The 14,384-nt window shown below is 40.5% G+C and overlaps 1 protein-coding gene across 5 annotated transcripts in view; it reads left to right on the top strand.

Annotated features, from left to right (window-relative positions):
- The window catches only part of rhobtb4 (Rho related BTB domain containing 4), a 47,261-nt gene extending 33,371 nt beyond the window's left edge, over positions 1–13,890 (top strand). For all 5 annotated transcript variants that reach the window (XM_065965266.1, XM_065965268.1, XM_020657219.3 and 2 more), the window contains 8 exons: positions 92–277; positions 641–1,460; positions 1,569–1,788; positions 3,032–3,150; positions 7,291–7,441; positions 7,913–8,001; positions 8,197–8,302; positions 8,479–13,890. In XM_065965266.1, the coding sequence (XP_065821338.1) occupies positions 92–277; positions 641–1,460; positions 1,569–1,788; positions 3,032–3,150; positions 7,291–7,441; positions 7,913–8,001; positions 8,197–8,302; positions 8,479–8,657 (1,870 nt within the window). In that variant the 3' untranslated portion in view covers positions 8,658–13,890. The remainder of the gene's footprint in view (positions 1–91; positions 278–640; positions 1,461–1,568; positions 1,789–3,031; positions 3,151–7,290; positions 7,442–7,912; positions 8,002–8,196; positions 8,303–8,478) is intronic.
- The last annotated feature ends 494 nt before the right edge of the window (positions 13,891–14,384 follow it).

The raw sequence follows: 14,384 nt of genomic DNA, 5'->3' as shown, positions 1-14,384 counted from the left end.
TGCCGTCTTTTCCCTCACGTATCTATCTTCTCTGTTTGTTGTCTGGACATCAAATAAAAAAAAATGTCCCCTCTTGCTCCTCTCCCCGTAGGTCTGACGTTGTGGTGCTTTGCTTCTCTCTGGCTAATCCCAATTCCCTGCGCCACGTCCGCACCATGTGGTTCCCTGAGATCAAGCACTTTTGTCCCCGGACACCCATCATTCTGGTTGGCTGCCAGCTGGATCTGCGCTATGCCGACCTGGATGCAGTAAACCGTGCAAGGCGACCTCTAGCCAAGTGAGATACATTCTTTTTCAGGAATTGTAAGAATTCAAATATTCAAATTTGGATAAAACATGCGTCAGGTTGACTTTCTGTGATTTTAGCTGATCAACTGGTCGGTTATTTCTGAAAGAGAAAGCATCGACATTTCCTCTACCTATCATTGATTCATCCATTAATGTTCCAAAAAAAAGTCTTTAAGTCATTTTGGGCTGTGATACAATTAATTCATTAACTCTAATCTAAGTCAATCAATGCTGTTAAATAACACTTAAATAAAGACATCACTTTCTTTTGTTGTGACCTGGAATTGCTGCAATTCTAAGCTGTCTTGAATATGTACTTAAGTCTTTAACATCCTCTCGCTCTGTCCCACAGACCCATCAAACCCACAGACATCCTCCCTCCAGAGAGAGGCCATGAGGTCGCAAAGGAGCTTGGGATTCCCTACTATGAGACCAGCATTGTTGCCCAGTTTGGAGTCAAAGATGTTTTTGACAATGCCATCCGAGCCGCCCTTATCTCCCGCCGTCACCTTCAGTTCTGGAAGTCTCACCTGAAAAAGGTCCAGAGGCCTCTTCTTCAGGCACCTTTCCTGCCTCCTCGCCCGCCTCGCCCCATTGTGGGCATCCCAGATCCCCCTCCTGCGGACGGAGAGGGTCCTGATTCCCTTTTCTGCCTGCCCCTGTGCGCAGATGTTCTTTTCCTCCTGCAGGGTGGTGCCACTCGCGTCTTTGCGCACAAAGTCTATCTGGCTACGTCCTGCTCCAAGTTCTACGACCTCTTCACCCTCGATCTTGGTGGATCGTGTACAAGCCCACACGCGGAGGAACAGGAGAACAAGGAGAATCTGGAGATTGCAGAGGAAGATGAGCAGAGCAGGAGAGGAGCCAAGGAGCAGGCAGGCCGCACTAAGAGCCTGGACATCGATAAAGATGGAATTGATGGAGGAGTGCGAGGCCTGAATCGACCCCAGCTGCTCCAGCAGGGCTCTTTGAGGACTTCCCAGAGCGATAATGCACTTCCCTCTAGAGCTCTGTACTCCATGGGGGCACAAGGGACTGGGCGAGCCCTTTCTGGGTGGGGAAGGGGCTTCTTAAGTGTTTGTCTGGAGCATGTTGATGATCCCATGACCGGACGACCACGACTCATGACTGTTGTTGCCATGGATGCACTTATACAGGAAGAACCATTTAAGGTAAGAACCTAAATGCATCTGTTTTGTTTTTTTTGTATGAAAAATCAATAAGGAAAGAGTTTGTTTTTCCTTTCTCTTATTTTTAATCTGAGTTTGCTCTGTTTTCAGGCGGTGCTTCAGTACCTGTACACAGGCAGCCTGGATGAGAGTAGAGGAGATCTGATGCAGGTGGCGACCATCGCAGAGCTGCTTGAGGTGTTTGACCTGCGGATGATGGTGGCCAACGTCCTCAACAGAGAGAGTTTCATGAACCAGGAGATCACCAAGGCTTTCCATGTCCGCAGAGCAAACCGCATCAAGGAGTGTCTCAACAAAGGGACCTTTGCTGGTAAACCACTGTGGCAAACATTTAGTCAAATCAAATGAATTCAATAACAGTAGTGTAATTGTAGATTTCTTCCATCTTTAGTCGTTTTGTGCATGATGTAATTGTGTGTATGTAAGAATGGGAGTAGTAACAATGTGGACAGTAAAGAATTTGCTTATTTCCAGCATTCTCTTTCAGTGTCTGGAAATGTACTGTATACATTTCCTCTGGTGTTTTCCATTGAGTATTTACTAGAAAACCTGCACTTTTGTATGTTGTGCTTTTATCTGTTTTTCTGAAGTCCTGTGGAAGTCATCAAGGGATTTGATGACAGTTGTGTCAGTCTGCCTGGTTGTCTTGTGTGCTCCCTGTGTCTTGTGTTTGTGTGGCATCGTCTGTCCCCCCTCAACTGTTTTGTATGCATGTTGTCTTTTGCAGACATTGCCAGACATCTGCTGTCTCTGAGCAAAGTCTGTCTCACTCTCACTTCTTCCTATATCTTCTCTTTTGTTAGAATGGTTATAAAATGTTTATTTAGAATTACAATGAGAGACTCCATTGATTTAAAAAAAAAAAGCTGTCCTAAATGTATAATCACATTTTTTTCCAGTTATTTTCAAAGAATTGGTTTAAATATAGATTAATCATTATTACCCTGACATATGTACTGTGTTTCTTACAAACACTTTGAGAGGACAATATTTCAATATTATATCATACATTTGTTTAGGGAAACGTATATTGTTTTGACACATACGGCGTCGAAACATAGTTCTACTTTCGGGCAACATGACTGCAATCAACTTCAGAATGTCACATATATGATAACAGTTGGATGATAAACGTCATTCTATTTGTATTTGTAAAGTATGTTCTGAAATCTACAGAAATTTAAGTTAAATGGAAAAAACTGGTGAAACCTTGTACATATAAATGTATTTAATTCATATATGATCTTATCTGCTTCAGTCCGGAGTCCACACAGGACATTCTCCGCTCTCTCCCTCCCTGCCTGTGCTCTCCTTCCCTAACTCTGTTTCAAAAGCTGTTCTGTCCTTCTGTCAATTTATCTCTCTGTCTGTCTACCTGTGTCTCTGTGTCTCTGTGTGTGTCTGTCTGTCCTATTGTCTGCCTCTTTGTGTGTGTGTCTTTGTGTGTGTGTGTGTGTGTGTGTGTGTCTACCTTGTCTGTCTTTCCCCCTTCTGTAGCTTGGGCTTCTGTGGCACTCCACGAGATGAATGCTCTTTTCCCACCCCGGTTTTAGATGTGGTGTTCCGTCTGGACGATGGATGCCTGCCGGCCCACAAGCCCCTGCTCATCTCCAGCTGCAACTGGATGGCAGCCATGTTCCGTGGCTCATTCATGGAGAGCTACATTGAGGAGGTGAGCTCAGGCATATTATGGCAGGAAAAACTTAAGTATAGTATTTCCTTTTTTTCTGTGTGTGTGTGTGTGTGTGTGTGTGTGTGCAGAAATGTAGTTTCTGACTCTTTGTTGTAAATTTACAACAGTTAACTCCGGTCATAATCAAAGGTCATTTTAATCAAACGACTTTACTCATCACTTTTAATAACAGCGGTTACATCTGATAAAACATGTAAGTATATGAGGTGGTAAATTGGTTTACTTGGATAAAGTTAGCCCAGAAGAGTCGGTCTGTCCAGGTCAGCATTCCCCTTTTGGCGTGTTGAGTTACTTCAGGTGTGCTCTCACCTGAGGTTCAGCTTCTGGGTTGCAGGGATCTGACCTTACCAAAGAGGAAGTTCATGTCTCTGTCTGTCTTAAAGTCGACTCTCAGCGGACTGTGTTGCAGAACCAGATCCCTCTGGGTTTGGTTACACTCAAGGTCACCAGGCTTGGGTTACAATGATTCAGGTCTTCAGAAGGATTGTGAGAAACCCTTACAAATGCACACAGGGAGAGAAGACAATGAATACAAATGTTGAAGATCCAGTTTAGGTGTAGAGTGCAAAATTATAGAGGGCACTTTAGAAGAAACTAAAGTAGTCTGATTTTTTTTTCCTTGTTGATTTTTATCAAGAGCACACCATGTGAGTGGGTGTGAAAAGAGCCATTGCAGCTATTGTGGATGGTGGTGAAAAAAAAAAAAAAACAGGACATCAGCCTCACTGAGGGGGCACAGTGTTTGCTGCTGGTGGGCTGCCGGTGTCTATGGTTACGGTTCATCTTAGGGACTGTTGTGTGGCATTGTTTGTGGCATGTAGCTGGCAGAGTGTAGAGGACAGGTGCCCTGAAGACAAAGACTCAAAGACTGATTGCACAATGGAGCTGCCAATATTTATGTTTATGAGCAGGGTGTATTCTTATTTTGTCAATATATGTGCATATTTAGTTGAAAACCTTTGCAATGCTAATTAACAGGGATTTGATTTGATCAGGTAACAGCTAATACAATCTTGCTGCAGTTATCAGATAGCATGCAAGCTTTTGAAGATACCGTTATCCTTTTTAGAAAGGCAAAGAGGTCACTGATTTAAAAACATTCTTAATGTACAGACTGTATTTTAAGAATTGCTGTGTCTTTGGCTTACTTCCTATCTTTTTCACAGATAAATGGCTGTTTTTGGAGCTATGCTAAACAATGCTTGCCAAAACACTTACTAGAAGCCAAGCTCTTAAAAAAAGATTCCTCATCAGACCGTTGCGCAACCTGGACATAGCAGATGGTCTGATTCTGCTCACTTATTCTAAAAGAGAATCGATACTGGAAAATAATTAAAGTCGTACATGTGACTGAGATTTAGAAGTAAAAATGACTCCATGATGAAATGAATCTTGTGAATCAGGGTGTTGAGTAAGTACATACTCTGAGAGAATGTGGTTTTACTTTAAAAAGAAAAGTTTTGTTTGTTTAAGCAACCTGAGCAAACAAGTTGCAGCGATCAGTCTCACTTATCCATTTCAAAAACAAATCAATCACAGTGAATTTCTGAGTGTAAAAATATCCTTGCCACTTTAACTTATCAGGGAGGATTATCAAAACCTAAAAAAAGTTGATTTTAACAAAATGATCAATTTGATTGGTTTGTTATTTATACAAATAGTCTCTAACATCACATCATTATATCACAGTTGTGTTCTGGTTTTGGAAGAGCATTTTTATAAATCACAAGTGTAAATTTAATGAGAACCTGTAAGTATCTGTCAGAGTAGCATGTGATCAGCTGGTGCTTTTCTATTTTTATACTTACATACTTTTTCACACTTCCTTCACATTAGTTTTAGGCTCACTCAGTTTTCATGCTGTTGTCCAAAAACATGACTGTCAAAGTTTTTGGAAGAACTGCACAAATAAATAAGTTTAAAACCAACTGTTTTTGGAATTATTCACATTAAGTAAGTTAGACACTTTATTTAAAATAGAAATAAATAGAAGTCTAGAACAAAAAAAAAGTCAGCAGCCTTATAGACATTTTATACAGTAAGCATGACTGTGTAAAAGTTCATGGACTTGAGTCATTGTTGATAGATTTTCTTAATGATGTGGAGTCCAAAGATCCTGAGGTTTGCTGTTCTTGTAGGCAATTCTACAAACTTACAGCTGTGTCATAGTACACCCCTTGATTATGTTTTAGGTCTAAGTATTTGGTTTTGTGTTCACCGTGTGAGGGTTGATTCCAGTGGAGCGTAACTTGCAAAAGTACTTGCTCCTGTCTTATTTGAAAAAAAAAAAACCCAGCAAATGTCACACTATGTAAAGATTAATCGTAAAATCATGATAAATCAATTCAAAGATGTCAAGATACCCATAGATCCTCTGAAAAATAAATCGCAATAATATGGTGAGCATCAGCAGCTGTAGAACAGAGGCGGTTGGAAGCTGCAGAGCAAGATTTTGAAATTGAGAACTCACCACCGTCTTTTAAATCGGAGGTGTGGAATCATTTTGGCTTCCCCAAGGCAGAATATGAAAGAGGTGAGAAGACAACAGACAAAGACAAAAACTGTGTGCAAATACTGCAAGAAGACAGGGAACTAAACAAATAGCACAACCAACATGATGCAGCGTTTAACCGACACCACAATGAGAAGCTCCAATCACCTCCCCTTGGTGGGAGAAAAAAAACCCATTAAAAGGCCAAACCACACTGACAAGCGGGTTTGCAGCCGCTAAAGGAATCTTTTTCACTCATAATTTGTCTGACACTTAAACTTCATAGCTTCTCTGTGGTGTTCACTATGGGACTCACTGATTTTTCCTTACCAACACATCATTTTGACATACATTTATTTAACACCAATTACAACTATTTTTTTCTTAGATTCCCTTGAGGTTCCGGCTGATATATTTTTTTCACCTTTTTATCATTGCAGCTTTTATCATTTTTTTTTTTGACCCTTCAGTTTTCCACCCTACGCTTTTAGGGCTTTTCATTAAAATAAACGCACACAAAACTATTCATCGACCTTCAGGCCAGCACTGCGGGGGCAGCAGAACACGTGTCAGTACAGCTGGTCTTATCCATTAATGTCCTGTCGCTGTGAGTGTGTCCACTCATTAATGCTTCCTGGATCCAGCTGGGCCTTTAAGCACCAGAGACCCCCTCGTGTTGGTGTTGTGGCTTTTTAGTTATAACGAGAGGTTACGTCAAGCTGACATTCTCTTAATTGGAGGGTGAAGAGGGCCCTCAGTGGGCACACTCAGAGCTCCTGGAGGGGTCAGGTCGTCACTCTCATCATCATCTACCCTCAATCAGTACTTCCAGGGCTTCAGCTGAATCACCTGTAACTTAATTGCTTTTTGTCTGACTAACAGTAATAAGGCCCGTAAAAGGGTCTTGCTCATTAGAATGCATTTATGTATTCAACAACCCAAAGTGGTTCCTGGGCATCTGAAGAGCAGCACAGCTGTTTAATTTGTAGTATACTGCTAATTGAATGTATGGCGACATCTAGAGGTCACTGAGGGTGACTGTTTCATATTGGACTCAAGATCAGTTCAACTTACCTACGACTTTTGATGTAACATTTTAGGCATGCACAATATTTATGTTTTTTTGTTAAATACAGTAGAAGTGTATACTGTGTGCTATTCAGGGTGGTTAGCATTAGCAGTAGCCATGATGCTTACATTACTAGACCCCGGCCAGAGCTTTCATCTAAGCCGAGATCAAAGAGCATCAAACCAGAGCAGCAAGTAATTGCCTTTGACTCTAAATACTCACTTCTTTCGTTGACATAACTGCCCTTTGGACCTCAGCATATGGACAACATATTATTTAGTGTTTATCATTGCAAGTGTGCAAGTGCAGAGGAAGATATACACGTTTAGAACAGAATAATATAGAAAGCCTTTATTGTCACTGTTCAAAGAATATCCAACGTAATTGCGAGACAATAATTATTTGTTTTGCATGTCTTCATTTAAATACGTCATATGTTATCATCAACCTGTTTAAACACATTCATGAAATTAAGGCCTATTGACGGGTCTGATAATTCTCTTAAATTCCTTCCAGTCCTTTTTCTGATTCCCTCCCCCCTTGATCTGGTCTTTTTCAGGTACCCATTCCTAACACAAGTACAGCATGTATGCATGGCGTGTTGGAGTTCCTGTACTGCAGTCTGCTGACACCCTGTCCTGGTCTGGAGCCCATGGAACTGATCATTTTGGCCAATCGTCTCTGTTTGCCACGCCTTGTTGCCCTCACTGGTAAAAGATTCACTACAGTGTAAAGTCTTCACAGTTTTTGAATGATTGCAAATATAACTTTGTCTTGTTTTGTCCTTATCCCCAATGACAGGGTTAGTCATTGTAGTTGCAGTGTGTTGTGATCATTTCCAACTGCCAGACAAACAAAAAAATTACGATCCACCCTAAGGTGGCCCTATGGGGTGAACAACTACCTACAATCTGACCAGAAACCAGATAAAACATATCCAAAGTCAAAAAACAAAACCCATGTTTGTAAGGCAGCAAGACTGTAGTCCCCACTCCAAATGCTGCTCCTCTCTAAAGGCAGTGCTGGACTTTTACGAGCCTCTGAGCAGGTGAACCTCATTCAGCAATCTGTGGATTCACCTGCAGGACCTTAAATACAACAGATGTACAGTGGTAACAAGATAACATGTTGGTTCATTGAATATTGAAGTCATTCTGTATATTTTTTTTATGCATCTTCAGAACAGCACGCTGTGGATGAGCTGCTCCAGTTGGCAGTGAAAGGAGGTGACATTGACGGGCAGGTGCTGGCTTACCTCGAGGTTGCACAGGTCCGTCCACTGTCTTCAAATCCAAATTGTCTTTTTTCATATTTTATTAATAATTTTAAATTGTATATTTAAAATTATAATTGCTACTCACGTCACAATCAATAATGTACATTTCAGAATAGATTACATTTTTGTCTCTATTCTCACCTTTCATTTGATCTCACATCTGCCCTCTTTTTTTTTTTCCTTTTATAGTTCCACAATGCAAAGCAGCTCTCAGCTTGGTGTCTTCATCACATCTGCACTAATTACAATAGCATCTGCCGCAAGTTTCCCAAAGACATGAAGGCCATGTCTTCAGGTAAAGGCACCCCAAGTCTCTCAGCCCTGATAATGTGACTCTCAGACTCTTTATGGGTTTGGAGTGGGAAGGCTGCATGAGCTCAAAATAGAAAAGAGCAGCTGAAACACATACAGTAGGGTACGATATCAATTCTCACATTGCATGAACACCCTCTGTTTTCACCCTCTCTGTAGAAAACCAGAGGCACTTTGAGAAGCAGCGCTGGCCTCCTGTGTGGTTCCTGAAGGAGGAGGACCGCTACCTGCGCTCCCAGAAGGAGCGCGAGCGCGAGGAGGAGATCTTGCGCAAGCAACACACTAAACGGGGCTGGTGTTTCTGGAGACACCCGTCCTCCTCTCCACATGTCTCCTAAAGGATTTCTTCCACTGACTCCTACTTCCTCACCTGGGTGGTCTCATCCAGGATATCTACCCCTCCCCCCCCCCCCTCCCCCCAATGCTTATATAGGAGGACGTCGTCTTTGATCCGTCAATTAGAGGAGAAATGACTCTCAGTGCGACTACGCCTGAATGTCAGCATGTTTGGGGGAATGTATGTGCCTCTTTATAACTGTGGGTGATTTCATGAGTGCATTTTCTTGTGTGAGAAGTGTAGACTAAACTGAATGGTATGTGTGTGTGTGTGTGTGTGTGTGTGAGTGTGTGAGTGTATGTTTGCAGTTTTGATGATTGAGTGATGCTTCCGAGTTGAGTGCTTCCCCGACACCCTGATCCATTATGGACCTGCAGCATTGCAGTGCAGTTACCTGACCCCTCCACCAGAGCTCCGTCCTTCCACCAGCACTCGCAGCGTCCCAGCTTTTGAGTGATTGGACTGGGAGCAAGGGCTCTCTATCTCTCTCAGTCTCCATCCTTCACATTGACCTTAATGACTATTACACATTGAACACTGCTGCTCCTCTCAGGGAGCTTACCTCTGCCTTCACTTCTACGCAGACTGTTAGCTTGCACATGCAGACCCGTGCAAAAGATCCGCCCCTCCAAAACCAGCACTGGAATCCCAGGAATAGACACTTAACAAGGAATTTATTTTTAATTTGACATAATTTGAACTTTTATATACTTTTGGCGTCTTTGAGGACAAGGGCGCTGGCTAATCCAAGGAAGTGTTGAGAACTTTGATTGCTGTTGCAACTGCAAAGATGGGACTGTTACCCTAGAGCCCAGTTTGAGTGAATGGCAACCTTTAAACCATTAACAAGTAAGAACGCTCCATCAGGAGACATAATAAAAGCTATTAGCCTCCTGTCTAGTATTGATGTAGCCCTAGGGGTCCTTCATGCACCGTCGCACCTCCACCCCTTTCGACAAACAAAGCAAACAAAAGACTTTCCTTGAGTCGGATTCACCAAACTGCACTTCAGAGACATTCAAAGTGACCACTCTATGATGGGGGAAACCAGGGCTAGCCTTACTTTATACCTCTGCCACGGAGGAATGATGGGTACAGTATTATCTAATGCGCTTGTAACGTCCATGACCACTAGGCTGCGCTGAAGCACCTCAGTCATCCTGCCTTTACACCCCTACACCTCTAGGGGCAGCACTGCTCAGGGCCCCAGCACTAACCTTCACTCGAACTAAATGTTTTTTTATGTCTGAGATGTCTTCACTCTCGTTTCAGTTATTAAGAACGTCAGTATAACTTAAATTCATGCAAAGTTTGAAGCACAAGCCCAGTGTTTTAGTGCATTTAAAAAAAAAACTGAACCTGTTGATTTTCATTCAGTTCTAAATACCAAAGCTGTGATCCCTTTGATCTCCTTCTTACTCACTTTATTTCTGGTTCCTTCCTCTGGAGGGAAGGGGGGGGGGGGGAGGAAGGCTGGTTTTTTTTGGAGAAGGAAGCAGTATGATATAATGATTAAATCCCTCCTAGTGGTGGTGTTTTTAGCGAGTAGTGTCAGGAGAATAAGTGTCTCTGCTGGACATTGCCTTCCATTCCTCCGGCTGGAATTGAAAAATGGTGCTTCATACACAGTAAGACAGTGTCCACATGAACACACAGCAAACACATGTGACCGTCGAACTGTTTGTCCAGTTGTTTAGTGTTTACCTGTGATGAACGTGCAGAATTGTTTTGATGGTATTGAAATTTAACAAGAGCATTTTTTAGTTCCTTCACTTTTCTTCTCCATATGCTTACAGTCTGTAAAAGGTCACAGTAGGTCACTGCTTTTTAGAATGTGCAGATAGCTTTTACATACACCCTTGAAATAATTTTGCTGCTTTTGTATTCAGTGTGTTTTGCTTCCGTTATAACCAGGAGAATATAATCACTTTAGATCGAATTTGCAGCAGCATGTGTTCTCAAATGACACACAGCTTGATATATGACTGTGAGAGCAAATCAGATTTTCTTGTTAAGGGTGCTAATTTCTTTGGGCTTTAGGGCCGAATGTGAAAACAAGACTTTGTGGTGATGAGTTTCTATTAGCACGTCGTTCTATTTGTGGGTTTGCACCCTTCAGCTCTTACCCAGACAAGCAGTAGGAGATGGAGAGACTGTGTGAGGCATGTGGTGTTGTCCACGGGTGGTGTGTTAAAGTCATTGTCATCCACCCAAAATAGAAGCCAGATTGGATCTCACGAGACCCAAGTGAGAAGTAAACTGATTCTTCTCTGAAAGGAGCAAAATCTCAGTCTACATTATATGTATCCGACATAGTTTGGAATAAATTCAAGAGAAGGCTGGGGGACAGTTTCCGATGTACGTCTACAACCTCAATTTAGTTCCTTAGTAGGGTTAGGTATTAGATTGGTCTTGTTAAAAGTGGGTATGACATATAAAGCCTCTTCTCTCAGTCCATGTGCCTTATAGTTGGACACAACTAAAACAAGATAGGTTTGTATTTTAGCAACATTCCTGCTCAAACATGCAGATGGGTTCTGCAGTGGTTGACACGTTTGATATGGTTATTAATTGCCATGATAATATTATAACTTTAAGATTAATTATGGTGTTGCTGCACTCTCGGAAATTTTGAGCCAACTGGAGACAAAATCTTTAGGCCTACTTCTTGTTCCTTATGTAGTTAAATGGCCTTGAACTAAATTCCTCATAGGGTATGGTCCTGTAGATTGGTTAAATCATATAGACATGGATTAGCATGTTTTTTTTAGATAGTTGATTATTTGGATGTAAGAATCACACCATGGTTGAAAATGTCCAGTGACCAGGTGATTAAGAGTTTGAAGAGGAAGGTTTATTCCTTTATTGTAACTTTAAAACCACTGACTTTTAATGAAGCAAAGCTTTTTGGGGAGCACTGGCTGGCCTGTGTGCTGGGAGGGGGCGACCACTTTTGGATCGTGGTTATATTTGCATGGTGGCCTATCTTTTGTCATTATAATGACACTTTGGTGTTGGAATGCACTTTCTTTTTTTTTTTTGTCTATGACTTTACCTTTTCTGTGCTTAGCATGAATTGTTCCTTATGTGTAAGATTGTGTTCAAACATGATGATTGTAGCACAATGTTTCCACTTAAGTCTTGCATATTTCCCCACGACTTGCTCAGTGAGGAGCTGAATGACACAACGTGTCCAGCTTCTTTTTGAAGGTCTGCAGTTGGCAATGAGCCCCACTGTAGCTCTTACTTTGTGGCTTTATGCACATCTCAGTTTTTCTAAATTAGCACAGAAACAGCTTACGGTAGCATAACTAAATATAAACTTTAAATGCTATGCTGTCACCTTCTGCAGACATCTGTTGCTGCTGTGCAGTGTTACAGCTGTCCTTTTTATGCTGTTGCTGTATTTAATACAATCAAATAAGGGTTGTTCCTGTTATTTGTAAAATATTGGGTGGAGGGCAAAAAACTAAGAAGCTTAAATGGCAAAAATGTAAGCTAAAATCAAGTATTGTAATGCACATATTTTTGACAATATCCTTGTCAACAAAAGCCCTGCATGTAAAGAAAAAGGAACTGGTTAAAGCATGGTGTATGTTTTCTGGGGTTAGACAAAAGCTTGTGTTTATACAGAAGAGTTTTTAACCTCAGGGATGGGACCGTTGGGACAGTTCGTTTGCAATAAGGGTCAAATTTCAGTACTGAATCATAAAATAAACTAAAGATGTTTTTTAAGATATATGGGTAATCACATTTTGGAACATTTGGGTACTACTAATGTAAGGTTAAGAAACACTGGCATACAGAGAGGAAACTGTAGAAATGAAAAATGTTAAACCTTGTAAGCTTTATTGAAACCACAGTATTTGCTCCACATCGTCCCCTGCAGACTAAAGATGTAGTGTGAGCGTTTGTGGTTTGTATTGATCTATCTTCACATCCTTTCCACTGTCCCATTCTCCTCCTGTATTTCTTTGGGGCTTTTCTTTTCTAGCAGGCCTGACCCTCCTTTTTTAAATGTGAGAGAACACCTATTTTAAGTCGTTGGTATCTCCTCTCCTGTGCCTTCAGTGAAGTCTCACTCTTTCGGCTTAGTCGGCACTGCACCTGCAGCCTTCTGGGCACAAAGTAGAGTTGATTAAGGCAAGAATTACACACATTTGAGCACAGGAATTAAAGTAGGCAGCTTTTCTTTCATGTAAGCATAGTTTTTAGGAGTGACTTGGATAACTTCCAATGATAAAACATAAATGAAGCTTTACAAGTCTAGCATGAAATGTCATCTACGCTAAAGCTACGCAACATAAAATATTAAATGACCAAGAAACCCAGCAAACCAGCAGTTAAAAATAATGTTTTCGCACTCTTTCTGGTGCCTGCACTTTCTATTATGTAGCGTAATACAAGTCTTTTGATAAGAAGGATACTGTAAGTCTTTATACTTACCAGTGTTCATGAAAAGAAAATATATTATTACGTCTCATTTTTTTCATGAACTATATCTTCAATTCAGTAGTAGGACCCTTTGCTTCCACTGTTTAGCTGCAAATTACTATTATGCAATCGTGCATAATGTCAGTGTATTTGATGCTGGGATACAAAATTAGTGAACCACTGGTGATTTAAAGGCAGATATTAGCTGTAACAACTATATAAATGATGCTTTAATAATTATAGTTTTTTTATCCAAAGTACAGTGCAGTGTTGTAAATTTGATATGAGTCCCAGATCATAATAACCTCTCACTGTTTTACTGCTCACCACAATGTATGTATGGACTGAACTGGTTTATATGGAGGATTGTAAACACAGAAGTGTGTCAATAATACACAGACATGGTGTGATTAACTCCTGTTCCATTCTGTCATTTTTAAGTGAGTCGTATAAACTGTCTAGTATTGTTATGCACTTATGTTTCCGGTGACTCATATGAGTTGTATTAACGTTATAACATGCTCATGTTACTCTGTGTATTACAACAAAAGGCAAAAGAAAAGAGCACACCACACTCACAAACTATAAGGGCTTTCAAGAAAATATACAACAATCAGAATGTTTTGCTGCTGTTGCAAAAAAAAAGTTTTGAAACTAAAAATTTGTAATATTTTTAAACCACTGTGATTTGTACAAAACAAAAAAAAACAAAAGTACAAAAAAAATGTTTCTTCTTTTTTTGCCATTTCAGTATTTTGATGTTTGACATGAATTTTAATAAAACTGTTAATCTTTTGAAATTGTGTCACATGTTTGTTATTTTGTGTTAGTCTGTGTAGTCCATAGGCTGTCATTTTTTTTAATAGTCCTTTGTTCCACTTTATATTCCCTATTTTCAAGATATAATGTCAGGCCACTTAATAAAACAATTACAGCGTACACAGCTACTATCTTTAATGTGGAATTTTATAAATTAAAAAGGGAGCCCCATACTTTTAATTCCAATATTATATTGTATTCAAAGTAAACTATGAACACTTGTAATGACTTAGAGTAATGAAGGATTTTATAAACTAGATAAACCTTCTATACTGTAGAAAATATATACATCTAAAATCAGTGTCAAACAATGAAAGAAAACAAATTCCATTCTTTCCTTTTTTTTTTTTTTTTACTCAGGCACACAGCCGGTTCATCCATTTCTGCCACCTAGTGGACAAAACACAGCAGTGCAACTGCTTTGTGACACACAAGAAAAATCATCTTTCACTGCAATAGTCTTTGTACACATTAG

Source organism: Labrus bergylta, chromosome 2 (assembly GCF_963930695.1).
Source record: "Labrus bergylta chromosome 2, fLabBer1.1, whole genome shotgun sequence".
Taxonomy (NCBI): domain Eukaryota; kingdom Metazoa; phylum Chordata; class Actinopteri; order Labriformes; family Labridae; genus Labrus; species Labrus bergylta.
This window is presented reverse-complemented; position numbering and strand designations above follow the sequence as displayed.